General features: G+C 41.1%; 1 protein-coding gene across 1 annotated transcript in view; it reads left to right on the top strand.

Moving 5' to 3' along the window:
- Positions 1–23,447, top strand: part of ZCCHC2 (zinc finger CCHC-type containing 2) — a 76,663-nt gene that overhangs the window by 32,136 nt on the left and 21,080 nt on the right. The window contains exons 5-11 of the mRNA XM_054017503.1: positions 1,686–1,798; positions 3,726–3,820; positions 7,455–7,538; positions 9,883–9,940; positions 15,129–15,264; positions 17,108–17,172; positions 18,962–19,056. Coding sequence (XP_053873478.1) covers positions 1,686–1,798; positions 3,726–3,820; positions 7,455–7,538; positions 9,883–9,940; positions 15,129–15,264; positions 17,108–17,172; positions 18,962–19,056 — 646 coding nt within the window. The remainder of the gene's footprint in view (positions 1–1,685; positions 1,799–3,725; positions 3,821–7,454; positions 7,539–9,882; positions 9,941–15,128; positions 15,265–17,107; positions 17,173–18,961; positions 19,057–23,447) is intronic.

The raw sequence follows: 23,447 nt of genomic DNA, 5'->3' as shown, positions 1-23,447 counted from the left end.
TCTTCAAGGTAGCAGAAAAAGAAGCTCTGCTTCCAGAGGGAAATGAAGCTGAGCCAAGGCTGCATCTGCAATCTCCATCTCAAACTGCTAAATGATTCCCTCGCTTTAGTGGCCCAAGAAAGCATCATGGGGAAATTTCACCCTTTTGCTCATCTAGGCACCTCTACAGTGTCTGGTAGGGGAATCTTATTAATTCCACAGGGCTACTCTGTGGAATAGAAATACCCTATTTAGGACAGATTAATTCACCTCCCCTTCATTACAACAAACCCCATAAAGCAAAGGACTATTCAGGGTCATTCTAATACTTCTATTTCTTCTTGGAAAGATCACATTAACTGAATCTCCATGAGAATTTGCAGTATATTCAAATCTGTGCATCCCCACATGTCTCATGATGATTGACTTAGTAAAATTTTCAAAACATACCTAAGTCGTCTTTGATCCAAATTCACTTTTTACATAATGGTTTCAAAGCAGCCACTTCAAGAATGCAGGTCTTGACCATTTAAACTGTCATATTTAAGATGGCATCCCTGGATACATGAACACGTATCAAGATTTTTGTGCTGTGGAGCTCTGTAAGCCTTCCCCAGTTCATAGATTTCCATTCTGGTCTAAGACATTCCTACTTTCAACACTTGATTTGAGTTTAAAGTTCGTATTTTCTGTGGTCAAAATCTCTTCTCATTACCACGAATATAGCACCAGGTCTCTGATGTCTGTATCTTAAAAACCAAACACCTATATAACATAAGCTCTTATGAAAACACCTAGTCCTAGAGCTGAAGACGGGCACTCTACTCACACTTTACTTAGGAATATTATATTTCATGAGTCTTCATGTTTCCTCTGCTTCCACTAGCTGCTATGGTCTAGTCCATGAGACGAGTGCCCACTTCATGAAGTGGGGAGTAAAAAAACTCCTACGTCTGAAATTTGCCACTTTCTTTTTTTCTATGCCTTCGTTACTCTTTGTGTGGGATGTTAATTTGCAGGTTTTTATTTCAAAATTCTGATTGTGTCAAGTTTTGTAAGTTGCTATCTAGCAGTTGCACACATTGCATTAAATATGAGGTACCAATAGTTCTTCATGCGCTGAAAGAAATTCTTAATTCCTGGCCAGTGAATAACATGCAGTTCCCAGCTAGCACGCTGACTTCAGTCTCTTCAAATATGCTGAAGGATGCTGCTGACAGACAACTGCTTCTTTGTAAACTATATAACCTATTGATCATAACTGATTGTCACTAGATGTTAAAAGGTGCAGTATTGCTATTCAGTTAAATTTTGGAAATTGACATTGGACTGCTAGCATTTCGCAAATAAAAATTCAATAACATTATCTTTTTTCTTAGACATTTTTGATTAGAATCTCATCTCATGCTTTCATATTACAGCACATCATTTCGAAGCTTTAGTGTAAAGAATGTTAACAAACTTTTGTCTCCAACTAAATTGGAACAGCTAAATGGCCTCGGACACTTTAGTATTCACAGTTCTCTAACAAATTGTTTTGCTATTAACTGTGGCACACACTTCTAGAGCAATGAGATTTGTTTTAAAAGTAGCAAATCCAAGCTCAGTGCTGCTAAGTAAGGAGTATAATTGCATGTATAAAGAGTACTGTTATCAAGACTTTGATTATGAAAGTGCATAACTCATATTTGGAACCCTTTCACCAGCTTCCAAAGGAACTGTCTTCTGAAGCGTTTGACAAGACCATTTTACGGGCACTAAATCAGGGTTTCCAGAAGAAGGAAGAACGGCGGCACCCAGATCTAGAGCCAATAATAAGGTAACCAGCTGAGCAGACAAATTATTTTCTTTGAAAAAAACCACCTAAGTCAATTAAGCTGTCAGCAGCATGGCATTCTGTGACAAGACTTTCTCAGAGGCTCTGGGCTTCTTCAGAAAAGGAATATAAGATATGAGTCATGTGGAAACATGTTGCATCTTATTCTGTCCAGTTTCTCTTCGTTTCCTTGTCTTTTTTTTTCTCTCCCCTCCTCCCCTTAACTTTGAAGAAAAGAAAATGGATTCCTCTTTTCCAGGTCAAATGAGCATTTCCTTCCCTCAACCAGTGTTCAGTCTTTTTTTCCCATTAAATCTATTTTCTATATGCTTTCTTCCCTCCCTCTTTTTTTTGAATATGTACTGCAGAATGAAACTTCATTCCAAAATCTCTAGTGGCTACCAGACTCAATCCATTTACTTTAGTGGGAATTAATTGGGCTCATGGAGCAGAGTATTTACAGGCAAAATGGACTGGCAGTGGCTAAGTGAAACAGCAACTGTTTATCTTTGAGAGCCTGGTATTCAACTGAGACACTCTTAGGAAGATACTCTTAATAATTAGCTGCTCTACTCAAGAAAATGCTTGTCTTGAGAACATTATATGATAGCCTTATATCCAGGGATCAGATCTCCATTGTATTAGGAGCTGTACAAACACTATAGGAAGACAGTACCCCAAAGGGCTAATAGTTTCATGTAAGATAGGAGGCAATGAGTGACAAACAAGATGGCTTGGAAGAGAATGGATAAGGGTAGTATCATGTGAATATGGAATTCAGTAGGCTAGCTATATGTAGAATTTGATTGTCCCAAATAATCCAAATGGATTTTAATAGAAATTCCAAGACACACACACACTCTCTAAAATAGAGTTCAGGTTGGAGAGTACGTATCTTTAAGGCTAATAGCATAACACGGAGGCTGTAATGCATGATTATGAAAGAATTACAAAGCCAGGAAATTCTGCTAAGGTTACACTTAAAAGAAATCCAAACATGTTATGGTATGGAAATGTGGTTAAGATACCCAAACATTAACTGTCCTGTGATGCCATGCATTAATCATATAATTATGGCATTGTGGTTTTTGTAGTTCCAGGTTAGATTAAACGGACTTCTTTTTTTCCCCTCGTGGTGTCACTGCAGGACAGAGTTAAATTTTTGTTTGTTTTAGATGTAACACAACTTGACGTTTTTCAGCAATGGAAAGCATAGTTTTCTGGAAAATGGAACTGGGTAATACTCTTCAGCAAGCAAAAACTGGAATTTAGGCTGGATTTTCAAAGCACTTGATGTTAGCCTAAACCTTCTCCTATTTGAAGGCTCGGGCTTTGTCGCTGACTCAATGAGAGCAGATTTAGATGAACACAGAGTGCTTTTGACAATCCAGTCCTTTTTCATGTTTACCTCCAAGAATATTCAGACTACTACTCTAACTTATTTCCATAGACAAATTTTAAATCTACATGTAAAAGAATAAATTGACTGGATTTTGATAGCATCTTGTGCTCCGTTTCAAAAAAATTTAAGATGCTGGAGCACAAATTCCATGGTCTGGAGCCCCGAGTCTTATGAATGTTACAGGTTATTTCAGTTGGTTAAAAAGTTCAAGCTAGTCTGAGACCAAAAATCGGGAATTTAAAAAAAAATTCTATATGAATAGATGTTTTTAGATGAACATTGAGACTTCTTTACAAGTCGTAGTTGGTTTTGCTTTTAACTATTCCTTTGCAAGATCTGTACTCTTAACAATACAGTACTAGCTCAAAGACAAAGATGGACCTTTTTTATATTGTCTACACCAAATTAAGTGTTAATGAAAACTAAACTTTAAGTTTCCTGGTTAATTTAGGATGGTTTTAAATGACTTATGGTTTTACGTTAAAAAACAATGTCTTAAAGTAACTGAAAACTCTTTTTTTATTTCAGGCAGCTATTTTCAAATATGTCACAGGCTTTTCTGCAGAGTCAGGGAGTGTACAATTTCTTCCAGTCAATTTCATCAGAATCTTTGCACACTCACAGTAAGAAATTTCTAAATATTCTTTTGTATAATATGAAGAAGCTAAGACTTTCTTTCTGCCCAACTTATTTTATCCTTTTTTATGAACTTTGTATCCATTGCAGAAGTGACTATTCACTGGCCCCCCTCTCGAGAACAAATCTAGAATGAGACTGTGTGAAGATACTGTAGAATATTCTTTGCTTTCTTTGAGTTTCTAGCAAAGGGGCAGGCAAACTTTCTGGCCTGAGGGCCACATCAGGTTTCCAAAATTGTATGGAGGGCTGGTTAGGGGAGGCTGTGCCTCCCCAATGGCCCAGCCCCTGCCCCCTATCTAACCCCCCACCTCCATTCCCTGGACCCCCCCACCCAGACTGCCCCCATCCAACCCCTCCTCTCCTTTCTGACTGTACCCCCGGGCCTCTGCCCCCATTCAATCACCCCTTCTCCCTGACCGCCCCTGGAACCTCTGCCCCTTGCCGCCCTATCCCCTATCCACACCACCACCCCGAACTCCCCTGCCCTCTGTCCAACCCTCCCCCCCCGCTCCCTGCCCCCTTAACGCGCTGCCTGGAGCACCAGTGGCTGGCAGCACTACAGCCGCACCACCAAGAGTACCAGTATAAGCAGCCGTGCTGCCCGCTGGAGCCAGCCACACCACCATGCAGCACAGAGCACTGGGTCAGGCTGCAGCTCTGCAAAAGCCCCACCACCCAGAGCATCGCGCCGGCAGTGCAGTGAGCTGCGGGCAAGGGGGAACAGTGAGGGAGGGGCCGGGGACTAGGCCAGGAGCTCAGGGACCAGGCAGGAGGGTCCCGCGGGCCAGATGTGGCCTGCGGGCTGTAGTTTGCCCCTCTGTTCTAGTAGGCTGGCAGCACTTAGTGTGTGCAGGAATTTGGGGATTCCTGATTTTTGGGTACTCCATAGAATCTCACTTATTTATGGCCTGGCTTCACCTCAAACAAGAGGACCTGGAGGTATACAAAATTGAATCAGACTTTTTTCTTTTGGATCATATCAGTCAATGGTTGATGCTGCCTTTTGGGAGGGAAATCTTTTTTCCTCCCATGCTAGTATGCAAACTAGTGCATAGTGTGTAGGCCGGGGTAGACAACTTATGGCACGCGTGCCGAAGGCGGCACGCGAGCTGATTTTTCCATGGCACTCTCACTGCCCGAGTCCTGGCCACCAGTCCGGAGGGGCTCTGCATTTCAGTTTAATTTTAAATGAAGCTTTTTAAACATTTTAAAAACCTTATTTACTTTACATACAACAATAGTTTAGTTATATAGTATAAACTTATAGAAAGAGGCCTTCTAAAAAGGTTAAAATGTATGATTGGCACGCGAAACCTTAAATTAGAGTGAATAAATGAAGACTCGGCACACCACTTCTGAAAGGTTGCCGACCCCTGGTGTAGGCTTTTTGCCTGTGCAGACCTTTCCATATATTTGTAGAGACTGAGTAAAGGACTGCAAGGCACAAATGGAAAATATTAACTTATTGTGAATTATTATTATTATTATTTTATTATTTTGTACATTAATCATCTTTACTACCCTCCCTGAAGCCTTCTGTAACAAGGCTATCATGTTTATCAGCCCTGTAAAGTGAATGACAAACACCTTCATAGACTCAGAACAAAATATTTATGGATTCAACTGGGCTGACTTCAGATCAGCTGCAGTTTCTTATCTCTCTTCCTCATGTTTTGCTAGATGCCTCAATGCTGGATGTTTCAGTGCTTAAAGTAGGATTTGCACCAACTGTGTAAATGTTTGGGCAAATTGATCTCCAAAAGATATTGAATCTTGTCCAGAGTCTCTTTTGGCTCCCACCCCGACAAACGTCCATCTTGCAGTTGATTTCCCTGATGGGAAATCTGTTATGCAGCATAAGTTGGTCATGCAGCCTTCACTTTGTCCCCTGGTGCAAATTCATTAGAGTACAGCCTAATAATATGTTCACGCCTTTTTCCAAAGGACACCCTGCTGCATTCAGTGCACAGGGTGGACCAGGTTTGCATGGTGGTGGTTGGGGGTCTAGACTACTGCCTCAGTTGTTGCAGGAGTTTGAAGTTAAATTGCAAATGAGGCAGGGTACTCCAGGAAGCAAAAGGTTAGTCTTGTAGTTTAAGCAGTTGAGTGCCACTCTGAAGAAGTGAATTCTATCTCTCTTCCGTAGTTCCTATGTTATGCTGGGCAAATTACATAAACCAAAACTTACTGGTGACCGTTTGTTTTCTGGGTGCCCTATTTTGGACATCTGTGCTTTGACTTGCAGAAGTGCTGATTATTTGCAACTGAAATCAGTAGTTGTGCTTTGAACATCTGAAGTGCTATAATAAAATTAGTGGACACCTTTGACAATCTTGGTCTGAATCTCTGCCTTAGACCCTCACTCCATAGTTGGGTAACTGAATACCTTGAATCACAGGGCTGTTTTGAAGATAAACTAATGTTTGTGAAGCACTCCTATGTAACAGGGATAAACACCATAAAGTCCATGAGGAAATTTTAATAAATTTGCATTCAAGGCAAGTTTTGAAAGGTGTGCAGTAAATAAGGCTTAGGGCCATGCATAGAGGGTAAAGATATTGAATGGCTAACCATTCAGTGAGCAGTCATCCACACTGCCTGGGCACCAGCAGTGAGATGGTCTACTAGCTCTCAGTCCTCGTTCCCAGTGTCACAGTAACCCCCTCCCAGCAGACTGGAGAAGCACCTGCAGCAAAAGACCTACTCAGTCCCAGCCTGGATTGTGCTTTGGGGGTAAAGCATGTTCAATATCGACAGTGTTCAGGAAAATTTTGTTGCCACTTCCCATAAGCCTCTAATCCACATGTACAAACTGTTTCCAAAGACTTACAGTTCAGTCAAATGTTCATGGATTTTTCTGGACAGGAAAAAACAATGATTCCAGAGCAAAAGGCATCCTCAAGGCAGATATCTGGTATAGAAAATTTTAGCCCAAGTGGTTGGCTTGGCCATTATACGTAACTGCAAATTAGATCTTGCAGTGGAAAGTATTAGGCAAACTTAACCATAGTTAATGCCATACCACTTTCACCTATAATTGTGAAAGGATTAAGAAATAACTCTAAACTTGCAAAAATGCATTTTAACCCATTTCAAAGAGATTTTAAAGTAGTTTGTTTAACCATCTTCAAACAATCTCAAACAGTTAAAACTGCCCCATAGTTTTAAAATGGCACACTTGTTCATGCCTTCTCTCAAAATAGCCAGCCCTGGAAGGGTTTGGTGTCCTGAGAGTATGTTACTGGTATAGTTCACATTGATGTGTCATAGTTGGAATTTTAAGGTGTTAGAACTGCAAAGAAACACAACTTCTTAAAGTCATTTATAATGTGTGCTGAGTGCTTTTATTGCATTTGGCACACCTGTGTAAAGTATGCTTTTTTTGGTTTTAATGATATTTGCACATAACTTCACCTGCTATTCAACTAGCTAAAATTAAGATGGTATCTTTAAGTTGGTATAAAAGCCCCAATTTATCTCTCACACGTATGTGTGCACACACTTTTTTCTTAACATAGCTTCTAGTTTTCTGTACCTCCTTGCAGAAGTTAACTTTTTGCCCTGAGTTAGTTGCTGTAATAACTTCCTAGAAAACTACATAAAACTTATTCTCAACAGGTAACTTACAACCCTCTTTGAAGACAGCTAAGGCATCAGAACACTTCAAGGAGGACAGTTCAGAGGCTTCAAGTCAGGAGGAAGGTATTCATATATTCAAAGGTTCTATGTATGAGTAAAATTTTTACCAGGCTGACAGTCACAGAAATAATGTATTTGACTGACTTCTACTTCTTGTAAAGTACTGAAGACTTTTCAGTAACTTAACACGGTTATTACATTTGTGAATAGGAAGGCTTTGGAGGTGTGGTTGCTTTTTGAGTTGTTTGCAGAGGCTGGGGTGAGCAGCTAGGAAGAGTTGTGGGGTTTTTTGTTAGTACACAGACAAAGATATTTGTGACTTCCTCATGTGTCTATTTTTTAAGACCTGGTTAATGTTGAGTGAGGTATTTCAGTTTTAGTTGACATTTATAAAACATCATCTTAAATATGAAGATCCTCTATGTGGAAATACTTCATTCCTCTATTTTTATCCCAAAGCTGCACTTCTGTAGCATTGTGGCCAGTTACGAACGGTGACTCTAACCCTTCTGATCTGGGTAATGAACTCCAGATATGGGAGTTGATACTTCTCGGATACCATGAACAGTTTTGATGGGATGTACTAGCCCAGTGGATAAGTAGTCTCATTTTGAAAGGAATGCCAAGCCAGTTTTGCATCACTTGAGCAGTAAGCTAGTTTGACTTTTTGATAGGCAAAGGAGGGCATGCGACGCAAAGGACTGTTAAACCATACTATTTGCTAGCACACAGTGTTCTCATTCCGATCCTCTTATGCTGATATGCAAGGTGGAGTGTGATGCACTTTTGGATGCAACTTTTCTGAATCTCTTTTCAAATAAAGAAATGTGAAAAAAGACAGCAGCAGCTTGGGCCATCAGGCAGGAATGCTAAAGAGACAAGAAGACTAAATTCCTGTTCAACCTCCGGTTTCATAAGAGCTCACAATAGGTTGCTTGCTCCTTTAGTAGAAATGTTACTATCTTTAATTTTAGCTATTTCACCATAGTACTGCAGTAATACAAAATAGCTATTTTTCAAAGCATCTCCTCTTCCTTTTACCAGTAAGCTATTTGGTCAGGTCCCTGTTAAGGAGACACATTATCCAGTGGATCCTCTGATTGTGATTGTGTTGCAATGCATTGGCAAAATGTGATTCTTAAAGTTCTGTACTGTAAATGCCAGGGTTGGTTGACTTGTGTCAAATTTTGTTCCCTTCAAGGCAGAGACAATATCTTCTACCACTGGAAAACTATATACAATTCAGAAAAGCTTTTGTCTGTTTTTGAAAGAAAATGCCATCCATTGCGCTGTTCTATCTTAAAACACTAAGAAAACTCTGGAATGCATTTGAAAATAGTTCAAATTGTCATTTTTACATTGTCCTTAAATGAGAACTTTTTCGACTTTAAAATTTCAAATGCATTTGAATACGTGCTAAATGCCATTAGAGTAAACTTTGGTAATGCTTTTAAACTTCGTACTTTCCAAATTCCAATTCTCACTCTTTCAGTCTTCTAGTTGGATCTCTATTTTGATCTTGTTCTGAACTGCATCTTTAAGGGAGTTGAGGTAAATGATAGCAACTTTCAAAAGAAAAATAGAAAAACCCAGAAATGATAGCAAAGGAGTCAAAGATGTTACTTAGAAGCCAAAGATCAGCAGCAATTGGACCATGGAAATTTTACTTTTGGCAGAATAATAAATATACAGTACTTCAGAGGTAAAAAGACAAGCTCCAAGGACTTACGGTTAAAAATAGTAAACATTTTCCCACCTATACATGCTATTACTTGTAAGGTTTACTTAAATTGCAACTAATCTCAGGTTCTAAATGCATTATATCAATGCAGGAACTTACTCATTCAGCAGCTCATAATTTACTAGTACTGTATTAGCCTTCTGGGGCAATATCCAGGAGTTGGAGAAAGAAAACAATTTCCATTTTTCCTTTTGATTTGACTGATTTTTTTTTTTTTTTTCTGTCCCATTGAGCTAAATCTGGCAACCTCTAATGACACAACCAGGGCACCTATGGTTAGTCTGTTGGTGAAAAATAATCCCAGTTGATTATGAAATGTACACTTCTCTCCCTGTGCTTTTGGCTATTTTTGTAACTTTTCTGGGAAACTGGGGATGAAGGTTTCTGTCCTACCCATCTGATCCATGTCGTCTGACCCCAGCTTCCATGCATTGTTTGACTTGAGTGGCCTTCTGTGCAAGTGTACGGGGTCCACTCATGTTGGATCAGATTGTAAGACTGGGATCTGTATCTATAGTAGCATTTGTCTTTTTCCTGTCCCTACCAAAACATGGAGTGAAATATAGTCGAACCTTTACTGGATGGGTTATTTTCCTGGATTGACTTATAATAGAAACAGTTGTTACTATTGGCATTGCTGATTTGTGTTCTTTTTTCTTCCCCCAGATGTAATGCAGCACACATCAGTCCATAAAAAACATAATGGGAAAAGTCCTGTTGCCAAGTAGGTATTAAGGTTTGCAAAACTAGCATGTCTACTTTAAAGTCAAATTTAAATCCATATTTATTAGTTGCTTGAAACTTTAGGGGCATGCAAGTTTCCTTTTGGATCAAGGCTTTTTCAAACTGTCATAAGGTATATTAAGTTGTCTTAATATTAAAACTTTAGGAAGAAAGTAGTTCAGCTGGAAGACATCCCTGGATAATTCTTCCTAAAATGTGTTTTTAAAAAATGTAGTTGCCTAACGTCTACATCAGGTAACTCATGCATTTCTTTTCCAAAGGTAATCCATGTTCCTGGGTATTAAGCCTTGGGAATGAGATTTGAAAGATGACTAGCTGGCTCCAAAGAATTTTGGGACTGTCTTACAAAAAATGGCATTGTTATTCAGGGAGCATACAGAACATCATAACCACAAACTAGCTTTTCTTTTTCTCCAAGGTTAGATCCTTGCCCAGTAGGGGCCAAGTCTTTTCCCAGTAAAGGTTCACAACTTTTCTGGCATAAATCAGACAATCACATATTAAATACTTACATAGTTGGCGTACAAGACTCCATGCATCCCCATCCCGGTTTTCAGTAATTCCTCATATTGTTGAATCATCCCTCTTGTGTGGCTTTTCAAATTTTTCCTATGGGGGAAGTATAGTTACTATCTTCCTTACAATAGTCCATCAACTAAAGCATTGAAATCTTAACTTCTGTTTATGGCCTATTGTAAATGTAAACACTTTTTTACAAACCCAGTTTAAAAAACTGACATGCTTTCCATGTATATTTTAGTCCTTGAATTATTAATGAAGAATGCTAACAATGTCTATCCAGAACTTTTGTGGAAGGTATTTACTCAAGAATGACCATACTGGGTCAGACCAGTGGTCCATTTAGCCCAGTATTCTGTCGTCTGATAGTGGCCAATGCCAGATGTTTCAGAGGGAATGGACAGGACAATTGAGTGATCCATCCCCTGTTTTCGAGTCCCAGCTTCAGGCAGTTTGAGGTTTAGGGATACCTGGAGTTGCATCATAGACCATCTTGGCTAATAGTTATTGATGGAGCTATCCTCCATGAACTCATCCTTTTTGGCGGGGGAGGGCGTTATATTTTTTCATTGTGTAAAGTAGTACTTTATAGGAGGAGATATACCTGGAAAGGTCATCAAGTCCAGCCCCCCACCTTCACTAGCAGGACCAAGTACTGATTTTGCCCCAGATCCCTAAGTGGCCCCCTCAAGGATTGAACTCACAACCCTGGGTTTAGCAGGCCAATGCTCAAACCACTGAGCTATCCCTCCCCTGTGTTTGTTTTAAATCTGCTGCCTATAAATTTCATTGTGACGCCTACTTCTTGTGTTATGTAAAGGGGAAAATAACACTTCCTTATGCACTTTCTCCAGACCATTCATGATTTTATAGACCCCATCATATCCCTCCTTAGTAGTCGTCTCTTTTCCAAGCTGAACAGTTTTTTTAATCTCGCCTTATATGGAAGCTGTTCCATACCCCTAATCATTTTTGTTGCCATTCTTTGTATTTTTCCAATTCAAATATATTTTTTGATATGTGACTCTGATTCCTATATATTTTGTGCCATGTACTACTGGTTATCCTCATTGCACCAAGTTTCCATGGTGCATATTATACCAATATCCTTGTTTAATGCCTGGCACTCTGGTTCACCCATCTTAGTATCTAGACTTACAGCATTTATATATAATGGTCTTTTTACAGCAGCTTAGCTTTCCCAGAAAATCTGTATGCAAGGTGCCTTATAGCCTGCCACTTTGTTCTTCATCATTTCTATATATACATTTTATTGTATCTTGGCCATACAAAAAAATAAGCAAAACCAGAAACTGCAAAATACCTAGCGTAAGTAACAATATGTATCTTAAATTCTGTGGCTCCTTGCACAGAGTAAGAAGAGAAGCTGATTTTCCATTTTACTTACATACATACATGCATATATCTCTATATCATGCTCCATCTAAATTTCCCTCTTTCTTACTCTGGAAACTATAACTTGTTCTATGCCACACCTTGTCTGTAGACCTAATCAGTTAGGGCTAAACTAAACCTATTGGATACGTAAGATGAGGGTTCTGTTAACCTAAAAGCAAAAAACAAAAAAAAACAGCACTTTGCTTAACCCAGTTGCTGGGATGGTACAGGGATTTAAGTAGTAGCAATCTGAAACTTGAAGTGCCCCATCCACAAGTTGATGGAAGAGAGAAACTTTCTTATCTCCCATCTTGAATCTGCTGGTTTCTGTAAAGTGGGGGAAAGGTCTTAACTTCTGTCCCTGTCTTAGCTGCTTGGTTGCTGCAAGGAGGGAGAAGTAATCTTGCTATTCTAAAGTCTCCCCTTTTTCCCCCCCTGAAGTTGTCTCCCCTCCTGTGGATAACTTCAGTCTTTCTCTTCATGTGTTCAAATATGAGTGGCATCTCCTAAGTGAAGAAAGGTGGTGTGTGTGTGTTCTTCTTTTGTAGGTCAGTTCTTACATACTCATCCATATGAATCTGGTGTAAATCTTGGGTTAGGAAAACTATATCTTTGGAATAGTGGTGGTACACTGTAGAGATGCTTATGTAGTACCTTTCTGCAGAGTCTGGCTTAAGTCCTACAATCACTCTTTTTTAGAAAAAGCACAAATTTATTTAAAGAAAGAAGGTTAGGAATGTGAAGTGAAGACTCAAATAGTCTTAAAACTTACTTGGTCTTTGGAAAAGCAGCAAGGGGTACATCGAAAGCATCCCTAACCCTTTATCAGCTGACTGTTTAGCAGAAATTTCCAAAGTACTCCTGTACACATTAGTTGTGGACCTTTCAGTGTGTCTATTTCAAGACTCTTCAAGACTGAGTTTTGATCGAGGTTTACTCGAACTATTTCTTCAGGATTCATTGGAACATTTAACTCACTGTAAAGCCTCTCCTTTAATATCTTCCAGAGGTGCTTGGTAATGAGGAATGGAATAAAGTATTTTGTATTGCAGTACTTTCATGAAGCTGGCAAGAACAATTAATTTTAAAATGTATTTAAAAGCCAAATGTCATATAGCAAAATATTGTTATAAATGTATAAGACACTTTATTTATTGTTTTTTCTTTTTGTTCTCAGTCAAGAGTGGGGCACATCTGTGGATGACAGATGAAGGGTGGATTATAGGTCCATATGGCCTGGTGACCCCCATCAGAAATCTTGTTCCAAGAGTCTGTTGACCAATGTGTCTATACTTAGTTACAAATCAATCAGACTGGCTATTGCCATGTGTGGTTTGAGTGGAAGGCATTGAGGCCCAAAGTAAATGCCAAACACTAGTTTAGATTTTTCAACACTTTTCAGAAGTAGCTAGTGTGAGGACAGAGAATATGCAGCCAAAGGGATAGTTTTAAATTCTATGTGGCTGTAGAAATGAGCACAAAAGTGGTTTGTAGATGGTGCCACACAGCTTTTTCTAACTTTCTTGTATATTTTTGAAGTAAGGGTATGTAGTCACTTTTTCAATATTTTTGAAGTTCAGAAGAGAAGGAAAACAAGATTAAAAAAAAATCTAAATCTGGAAAACTGCTGTTTAACCACTTGCCCTTTTTAAGTGTAAAAAAAGGAAATGAATCATGAAACATTTCCATGAGCTATTAGGATTTGTGAGTTTGAATATATCCTAAATTTTGTAAAAAGAACAGGAGTAAGGGCTTGTCTACACAGTTGGATAATACAGCAGTTTAGGGTTCTTTAGAAATCACACTCTCTAATAGAACACATTTATACTTCTGAGGGCATTCTGCGCACAATATTTTAAAATTCTGCACATTTTATTTGTCAAATAAATGTGAAGGCTCCATCATGGCATCGGGGAGCAAAGGTCACGGGCTACACAGAGGTGGGAGATCACTGTGCAGCTCCTTTTTCCCCCTCCCCTCTCCCAGGACATGGACTCAGCAGTGAGACTGCACCCAACCCTGACACAGCCCAAGGACCGGGCCTGCCCCAGAAACACCCAAGGGCTCTGCGCCTTCATGTGGGCAGACAAGCCCAGCAATGCAGGATCTAAGTATGGAGGGGCTTCAGTGTGGGGGGATCGCAGTGTGAGTTGAAAGGGTTCTGTGTGTGGGTGACTCAGTGGGGGATCCAGGTGCGGGGGGGGGGGGAATCTGGATGCACAGGGGCTTGTTGCGGGGGTTCTGGGTGCAATGGTAATGGGACTCTGCAGGGGGCTCCAGGTGAAGGTGGTTGGGGCTCAGCAGAGTGGGCTCTGGGGGGGGCTCAGTGGGGGATCCAGATGCTGGGAAAGTGGGGCTCAGCTGGGTGGGGATCCAGGTGCAGCTGGTTGGGGCTCAGTGGGGTGGGGATCTGGGTGCAGGTGGCTCATGGGGGTGGTCTGGGTGCAGGGGGAGTGGTGTTCATCAGGGGAGTTCAGAGTCTTTGGGGGAGAGGGGCTTGGCAGGAAAGTGAGTATGAGGGAGTCTGGATGCATGGAGGTTGGGCCGATGGAGGAGCAGCTCCCTGTACAGGGGTCCCTCCCCCTGTAGCTGAGGAGTGATGGGCGCAGGATGTGGGGTGGAGGCCAGGGGAGTTTGCAGAACTTCTTGCAGCTGGGGGAGAAATGCCAGGGGTGGGTCTTACCCAGCCCCAGATGCTGTGCAGGGGAAGAGGAAGTCCTGACCTCCCTAGCCCAGCCAGGACTAGCAGGTGAACCTGGCGCAGGGTCTTCCCCAGTCCTGCCTCCTGCCCCACAGTCCTTTACCTCGGGCACCCAGAACATACTGCTGGGGAAGGTCGCATGACTGCTTTTGTGACTTCCCTATTCATCATTTTTCTGCAGGGAAGCAAAGAAATCTGCAGGGGACATAAATTTTGCACATATGCAGTGGTGCAGAATTCCCCCAGTAGTACATTACCCCACATGTGTACACACCATAAGTATCCCTAGTATGTAATTGCCTGTTAAGTAAAGTAAATTTAAGGTTGATCTAGCTTACAGCCATTTTATATAAAAATTTACACACACACACACACACACACACACACACACACACACACACACACACACACCACGTTCCACTTAGAGATCTGTTAAGAAAGATTTTAATTTTTTCTGAAAACACCTGTCTTCCTAATATGCTACAAAATTGGGAATGCTGTTATGGAAATCTCAGAAGTTTTTATACTTGTATAATGTGTTTTTCACCAGCACTAGCAGTACAAAATGTTCTTCACTGGATGGCCTTACCATAAAACACTCTGAACAGAATGGGGTAGTGGATTGGAGAAGAAAAAACTGCACTGTTCAACAGCATCCAGAGCACTGTACGAACTTACTTGATCAGGTAAGTGGCTTTCATTTATTTCATAATGGTAGGTGAGGCTATTATCCAGAGCTCAGCATTAAATTTTACTTTAAGGCTAATTATACACACTACAGCGTTAATTCTTGAAACTGTTTAAGTTCAGCTTGTTAGTGACTATATTACTTATAGCAACCCTCATTTAACTTTTTGTATAATTCTTACTACTTCCTTACTTATAGCCATGTATTAAATTTACTGATCCATAATTAAAATCTCCTGATGAGAGAGATCTGAGCAGAAAGGGAAATTGAGTGGAACTGAATATTGACTATAGGGAACACCTTATTTTTTGGGTTCTCACTGAATACAGTTTAAAGCTTGAGGATTATTTTTTACCTAATTGCAAACAGCAACATAGAGTAACCTGTTTGGTACTGTTCAAATGGCTCATCTGATGGCACTTAACACTTCGTTTGTATCCATTGTATCACACGTGCATTGTATATGCAACTAAAATGCTATTATCTTTTGCTGAAAGACAATTGTAGTGACATTTATTTGTGGCTATCCAGTGTCCATCCCCTTGATATTACAGTGAAATTCTCCAGTAACTATTTCAAACAAGAGTAACTGTTACAGAAGTAGAAGAACTAAATTGGTAGATAGTTGCACATACTTAAACTTTTCACGAGTCATCTGCCTTGTTATTTCTGAAAAAAAAATGTATGTAGTAACTAATAGTTACTATGGTATAGCTCAATAAATGGAATTGCATTTATTTTTCATCAGACATATAGAGTTGGGTATTGACAAATATAGCAATATTGCAAGCCAAAAGAACAGCTTTGTGGGTCTTGCAAAATACACAGTGAACTAAAGTTTCCTTCAAAGTAACATTCTATAAATCTTGCAATCCACTAACTATTTCTACTTCTTGACTTAATAGTATATAAGCATGAGACAGTAAATATTAAATACCACATACTATTTTAAGGGGAAGGATGAATATACCATAAACTGCAAACTTACTCTGAATTGTCATAACTAATTTTCACTCATTCACCAAATTACAGAATCTTACTTATAGTAAAGGAGAGTGTAGCTTTCTTTTGGTTCATTGTACCAGTCTTGATAGATTGGGGGGTAGTAATTGGGAGAAGAAGCATCCTGTGAGAACATAGATGCCATATTCCTCTCTGACATACCTATAGCTGGTACCCAACAACCCAGAGTGGGGAAAACTGAAGGTTGTTTCTAAATATTGGTCTCCAGTATGAGTGTTGTGCATCCAAGTGATGGAGTAGAGTAACTTGCAGAATGTGGACACTCTTCTGAATAGCCAGTAACTTCATTCACTTATGAGATTAGCTTTTCCTCTCAGCAGTGTCAATAGACGTAAGCATTGTGAATAACTCTGGAGAACAAACTGGTTCTTTTCAATGAAAGAATTGTTAGGTGTTGCCAGTTGAAACTCTTCTAGTTTCACTCAACAGGAAAAGACTTACGGCTTGTTTCCAACACTCAAATCAGCAATTTGTTTCATTCTTCCAAATACTTGCTGATACTAATAATCAGCATTTTTTCACTGGCTACTACCATTCAGCCAAGGCAGACCACATGAACGTAATTCCTGGCAATTCTAAATTAAGAAAACATAAAATGCTTTTGGATTTCTAGAAACACGCTTGTTACCATAATACTGTAGCACCTAGGAGCCTTAGCCGTCAACTATAAATGGGAAAGACTCTTGAGATTTCTGCCTCTGAACTCTTATTAAACTTTGAACTTTATACTTTTGTCCAATACGAGATGTAAATGTACATTTTGCTTGGTTCTTGTGGAGTTTTATTTTCTAACTATCATCATGGTATTTGTTCTCTAGCATGCAGGAGAGAAACGGGGCTTATCTGCAATAAGCAAGAAGAAAGGAAAGCCACAACTGGAAAAGTAGGTTTTAATTTCACAGAACTAGTTAATTAAGGACCTAAACATAATGCATGCAACCAGAAAATCCATGGTTATCTAAGTTTCCATTAACATTGAGATTTGAGGATTTGTACCTCATTTCCAGCAATTTCTTAAAATCTGATTCCCTCTTTTGACTGTTTTGAGCTTCATTCTATGCCTTGAAGATATAGGCTTTAAAATGGATTCTGTCAAATGTAGACATGCAGATTTACCTTTTTTTAAATAAATGATTGCCTTTTTGTAAGTGTAAATACAAGGATGAATTGGATGCTGTTCCTTTTTTATCTATTTGCTTCAGCCTGGAATTGCTTGATGATGATGATGATGATTGATAGGTATGTTGTGAGTCACATAAACATACAAATCCATAACTCCTTGTTGTAGTTTGAGAAGAAGAATATAATGAATAATAGATCTGTATAAAGAAAAGCTAATTCTTCCATATGAAGAGAAGCTAACATATACAAACACTTTTGAGATCTGTCACAAAATTGCAACTTAGCCAAATGTGCAAGGGATGGAGGAAGGACAGCCTAATTCTATGTCTACACTTTGATCTTAAATCAATCTATGTTAGGTCGACTTACCGCCACTGCATTAATTACTGTGGTGGCTGATGTCCACACTAACCTCCTGTCAGTGATGTGTGTCCTTACCAGGAGCACTTCCATCAACTGAAAAGGGGCAGTGTGGGGGACTGAGAGCCGGGACTCTCAGCTCCATACAGCTGCCCATCAGGAGTCCAGCTGCCTCCTGGGGCATCTCAGCTGTGAGCCAGAGGCAGCTGCCTGGGGCTTCTTGCCTCCAGTGGGGAGAGCCACACCCAGAGTGCAGTTGGCTGTTGTGTTCCCGGCAAGGAGCCGGGAGCCAGGACTTCAGTGGGCAGCAGCCCAAGCCAGGAGCCTGAGTGGCAGCCCGACTTGGAGTGGAGACCCAGCAGCAGCCACTGGAGCTGTGAAATTGACAAGAATTACAGCCAACAGCGGATGTAAGGAACGCAGTGTCTACAGACACTGTGTAGACACTGCGTTGCCCTAACTGCACTGACATAAGCTTTGGCCTCTCATCAAGGTGGCTTTATTATGTCGGCATAGCAAGGGAGTTACATCAGTGGAAGGAGCACTTCAGTGTGTACACCTCCACTGTTTTGTTGACGGAAGCTAATTTCAGCTATATCCTGAACGGATATAGGATTTCCTTTTTCTTCACGTGTGAGAAAGTTAGAGGCTGTAAAATTATCCAGGACACTTCATTAAAATGTTCCTCAATGTGAAATGTGACCTTGCTCAGTGTACAGTAATTTGGTGAGGATGAGCGTCTTTAAATTAGCCACCACTTCAGCTGTTTCTGTAAGCTGGTAGCCCATCAGTGTGAAAAACTTAAACCAGTTGCGCTATTTTGCATTACGTTATACGTGCATATAAATTGAAATCGTATGCCATTTTACTGTCTAACACTCGGATGCTTGTAAAACAATCTGGTATGTGCCTCTGCTATATTCGTTACCTACCTGAAGAAACTTTAATGCTAACTCCAATTTCCCATCCGTTTTCTCGTTTATCTTCACTAAATATACTGAATAACATGGGTTGCAATTTTGACCTGTGATTATATCCCAATATTGACTTCTGTAGGGTACTGTTTTCACTGATAAGCACATTTGAGGTCACAAGTAAATATTCCAGTGCAAATAAAAGCAATATTCTATACCTTGGTTATCTTTGCCAAAACTACCTTTGAAAAATATTCTTTCATTTTACCTACATAGGGATAAAATAAAGAAAACTGACAGCAGATTGAGCAATAGGATTAATGGAGTTAGAGTTGCAGCAGCACAGCATATCCGTGCAGGGGCAGCAAAAGGTAAGACATTCCCTTCAGGAAAAAGATTCTTATTAACTATAATAAAATAGTGCTCAGTATACTAAGGAAATCTGTTAAAGCTGCCATATCTTTTAATCTAGTCCTATTTTTTGCACCATTACTACATGCATGTTTAAGAGTGCCCAGTGTCAAGATCCTCTGCTAGTGATTAAATAAATTCTTAACTATTATAATTTAATATTAAAGGGCAATTCCAATATATATATATATATATTTTTTTTTTTTTTTACTGTATCTAAAACTCAATAACTGTTTCCCTCTCCTCCTGTGCCGCTCCGCATGGAACACTTTCCCCACATCTCCTTTTTTTGTTATGGACAAAAACCTAACTTAAGCCTGTTTACGTTGTCTTCCATGTCAGCACAACTATTGATAACATATTTGTTAGCTTGTTCTCTTCTGCTGGATTCCCTGCCTCCTCCTGTTAGCATCAAAGGAAAAGTATTGTAGGATAGACATAAGTGGCTGCTTAAAACACAAGCAGTAGAGTGAAATGAGAAACTTTCTGAATCAGCACAAAACAGCAATTTATTATGGTTTATTTGTGTATATGTTGAGAGGAAGGAGTCCTAAGTGCTGCTGTCCCAACAATCTTTGTCTGGCTAGCATAATGATCAGTAACACTGAGGGTAGTGCAGTTTGAGGAAGTGAAGAGTAAAAGTGGAGAAAGGAATGAAACTTTTACTAGTGCTAACCTGCTCATTGTGTAGCAGCAGAGAGAAAAGCAGTAGAAAATATCCTCATCAAATCATACGTTTGCTTTAAGGAAGGTTGGTTTATGTCTAAATAGTTCAAATGTCTTGTTTCCTAGTGTATTGTCAATATTTGAATATTTTAAAATGTATTTTAACAAAACTGAGGAACTGCAGAAATACCAACTTTTCACTTCAAATGGGAAACTTAAATGTGAAGTTTTGTATGAAATGCTTCTACTCTATACTTCAATATAATTGAACCAGTAGAGGAGCTGAAACCAAATGTTGAGCACTTCAAGAATTAAAGTACCTTGTAAATGGAACATTATCGGAGGAAAGAAGGCATTTTATCCCCTATGAATAGTAGTTCAAACAGCAGATTAAGTGAAGTACAGCTGAGTGAATTCTGCACCCATAAAAAATTTTGCACAATATTTTAAAATTCTGCAAATTGTATTTGCCAATAAATAAATGTGGGGCTCCAGCATGGCAGTGGGGAGCACAGGCCACTGGCTGTGGGAGATGTGGGAAGTGGGAGATGACCCTGTATGTGCACACACCTCCCTCCCCCTGGGATACGGACCCAACTGTGAGGCTGCACCAAACCCTGTCGCACACAAGGGCTAGACCTGTCCCACCCCAGAAACACCCTAGCACCCTGCTCCTCTGCACCAGATGCACCAGGCATGGGCAGGCAGGCAGAGCCCAGCAGGATCCAAATGTAGCGGGGCTTAGTGTGGAAGGGATCCAGGTGTGGGGTGAGAGGTTTCTATTTGGGGCAGTCTGAGTGTGGGCAGCTGAATGGGGGGATCTGGATATGAACAGGGGCTCGTTCTGGGCTTCCGGATGCAGGGACAATGGGACTCTGGAGGGGTGTCTAGGTGTGGGGGGGTGGGGCTCAGTGGGTTGGTCTTGGTGGAGGGGGCTCAGTAGAGGGGACCCAGTTCAGGAGGAGTGGGACTTGGGGGTGGAGCTCCAGGTGCTGCTGGTTGGGAGTGAGGGTTCATCGGGGTGGTCCAGAGGCAGGGTAGGTGGGGCTCATCAGAGTGAGGGTTTTATGGGCTTGCTTAATAGAGAAGCCCCAGATGCTGATGGTGCTGAGGGGACACTGCATGCAGAGCTTCTCCCCTCTCAGAATCCCCTATCCCCTTTTCTTCCTATCACTCTCTCCTGTCCCTATTCTACCCCCTTCTTTCCCCCCGCCTCTTCTCCTCCCGCTCCCCTCCACCTACACCCCAGGCCTGTTAAAAAGTAACTAGCCCTGATGTGGCTTCCCTTCACTTCCCTGTCACTTTCTGCAGGGAAGCAAAGAAATCTGTGAGGGGACATGTTTTCAGTGTGCATGCAGCGGTACAGAATTCACTCAGGAATAAGTAAAATCAAGGAGGGGAAAAAATGGGGAAAGGGGGGTATACCCAGCAGTAAGAAGTAGTTCACTTATGGGTCACATTCAGCTGTTTGACTTTTTCCAACCTCAGAAATGACCTTTGAAAGTGTGTACAGTGGTACCACACCTCTACCCCGATACAACGCTGTCCTCGGGATCCAAAAAATCTTACCGTGTTATAGGTGAAACTGCATTATATCGAACTTGCTTTGATCCGCTGCAGTGCACAGCCCCGCCCCCCCTTGAGCACTGCTTTACCGCGTTATATCTGAATTCATGTTCTATTGGGCCACATAATATCGGGGTAGACGTGTATATGATCATGTGACAGTTGCAATAGTCAGCTCTTCTTTGAGTGCTGGTCCCTGTGTGTATTCCACACATGGGTATGCATGCATTTCATGCACCCGGCTCTGGAGATTCGTAACAAGCAGTGTCTATTGGCCCACATATGCGCAGTTGCCTCCTTTGTGCTCCAGACTTAGGGTATAAGAGGCAGTGCAAGCCAATGCCTCTCCAGTCTTTTTACCAGTGCATGGCCAGAGTCACAATCCAGTGTCCCCAGATTTCTTCTTTTTTTTGATAGTCTGCTAATAGTTTTTATATTAGTTTAGTTTGTTCTTCAAATGATGGTTCCTATGTGAATTCCACACATGGGATATGCATGTGCCCCCTACACCTGGATGTAGAGTGTCTGTCTGGCCTGCACATGTGCCACAGCTCTCCTCATGCTCCAAACCAAGGGCATAAAAGGTGGTGCAGGCTGAAACCTTTCCAGTCTAGAATCATGCATGCACAGGGTTCAAAAACTGTTTCCTGTCCTCGCTCATTTTGGTGAGCGGCGAACATCAATGCTGCCTCTATTACCTGGGTGAGGCACATATTTCTGTTGTGTGTGTCATCTGCTGCTCTTTCACCCCAGAACTCATGAAGATTAGGAACTGAGACTCAGAAAATCTCATGGAGAAGACAATGAATCCCCAATCAGAGTTGTGCCAGGGATGACCTCCCCTCATTTCCCCCCACCAAGTATATTAGTCTCATAGAGCAGGCAGAGCCCCTCTGAGCACAAACTTGGGAGCCAAAGACTAAGACTGTGAAGGCTAAGGAGAAGGTGTCAAAAGCGCTGGGAGCACTCATAAACATAAGGACAAGCCATCTTAATTTAAGACTGCCCCGAAGAGAGAGTATCTTTTCCTGACCCCATCAAAGTTGGGAGACCTGGTACACATGAGGTTCGGGATAACTACCTCCTGGTGGTCCGATCCACTTCTACAGCCAATGCACCCCAGGGTGATCTAAGACCTACATTTCCCCAGTGGACATCTTTGCTCAATCCAATCCCTCCTATCGGGACAGTCTCTATTCTGGGATGTTGTTACAACAGAGGAAGAGACTGTCCTATTATTTAGAGTTGTTCTCCTATCCCACCTGCCAGCATTAAGATGCAACTGTCGGTTCCACTGGAGATAAGTGATATGGCTTTCTCTTTTGATGAGTCTTAGGCCCCACAGAAGTCTGTGTGACATCAGGCAGTGACATAACAAAGCAGGCCCAGATAAGATTCCACAGGAGAAAGGTGGTTTGAGGTCATGCCATGAGGTCCACTTCTGTCAGTTGATCCATCATGCTGGCAATAACCGGGACCACGAGAGCCCTACTCTAAACAGCCAGGATTGGTGCAGGAATCCTATTTTGACATTGCCTGGACATCCACAAATGGCACTGTTGGAATATACAGAACGGGAAGGTGAGCCGGATCCAACAAGTTTAGCGAGCAATCTCATAATCTTCACCCAGTGAGTCGGTTACTCTATCTTCTCCATTTCCACCAGACAACTTTAAGCAATATCAAGAACTCATGCCCAGGGTGGCTGTGGAGCTACAGATGCAGCTTGATGAAGTCCCGGTCAAGTTGCCCTCCCATCAACAAGGCCATTCTGGACCCAGCAAAGACGGTTTGGCACATTCCTGCTTCTTGTGCTCTCATCCCTAGGAGGGCAGAGAAGCATTACTTTAGTTCCATCCAACTGGTGAGGGTTTTTGTTCTCACCCACCGCTTAACTCATTGGTGGTGTAGGTGGCTACAGTGATCTAAGAAACAGCACCCAAAAGCTACTCGCTCTGATGAGAAGGTTGTGCTGCTTGTCTCTTTTTCACCTCTCTCTCCAGTTCTGGATCTCTCATTACTAGGCTTTCTTGGCCAAATATGATTTTCCTAATTACACTGAGTGTATGGAATTTAATGACCAGCTCCCTGAGGAGAATAGGTCCTGTTTCCAGGCCTT

Source organism: Malaclemys terrapin, chromosome 2 (assembly GCF_027887155.1).
Source record: "Malaclemys terrapin pileata isolate rMalTer1 chromosome 2, rMalTer1.hap1, whole genome shotgun sequence".
Lineage (NCBI taxonomy): Eukaryota > Metazoa > Chordata > Testudines > Emydidae > Malaclemys > Malaclemys terrapin.
The sequence above is the reverse complement of the archived record's forward strand: the minus strand, read 5'-3'. Positions and strand labels throughout refer to the sequence as shown.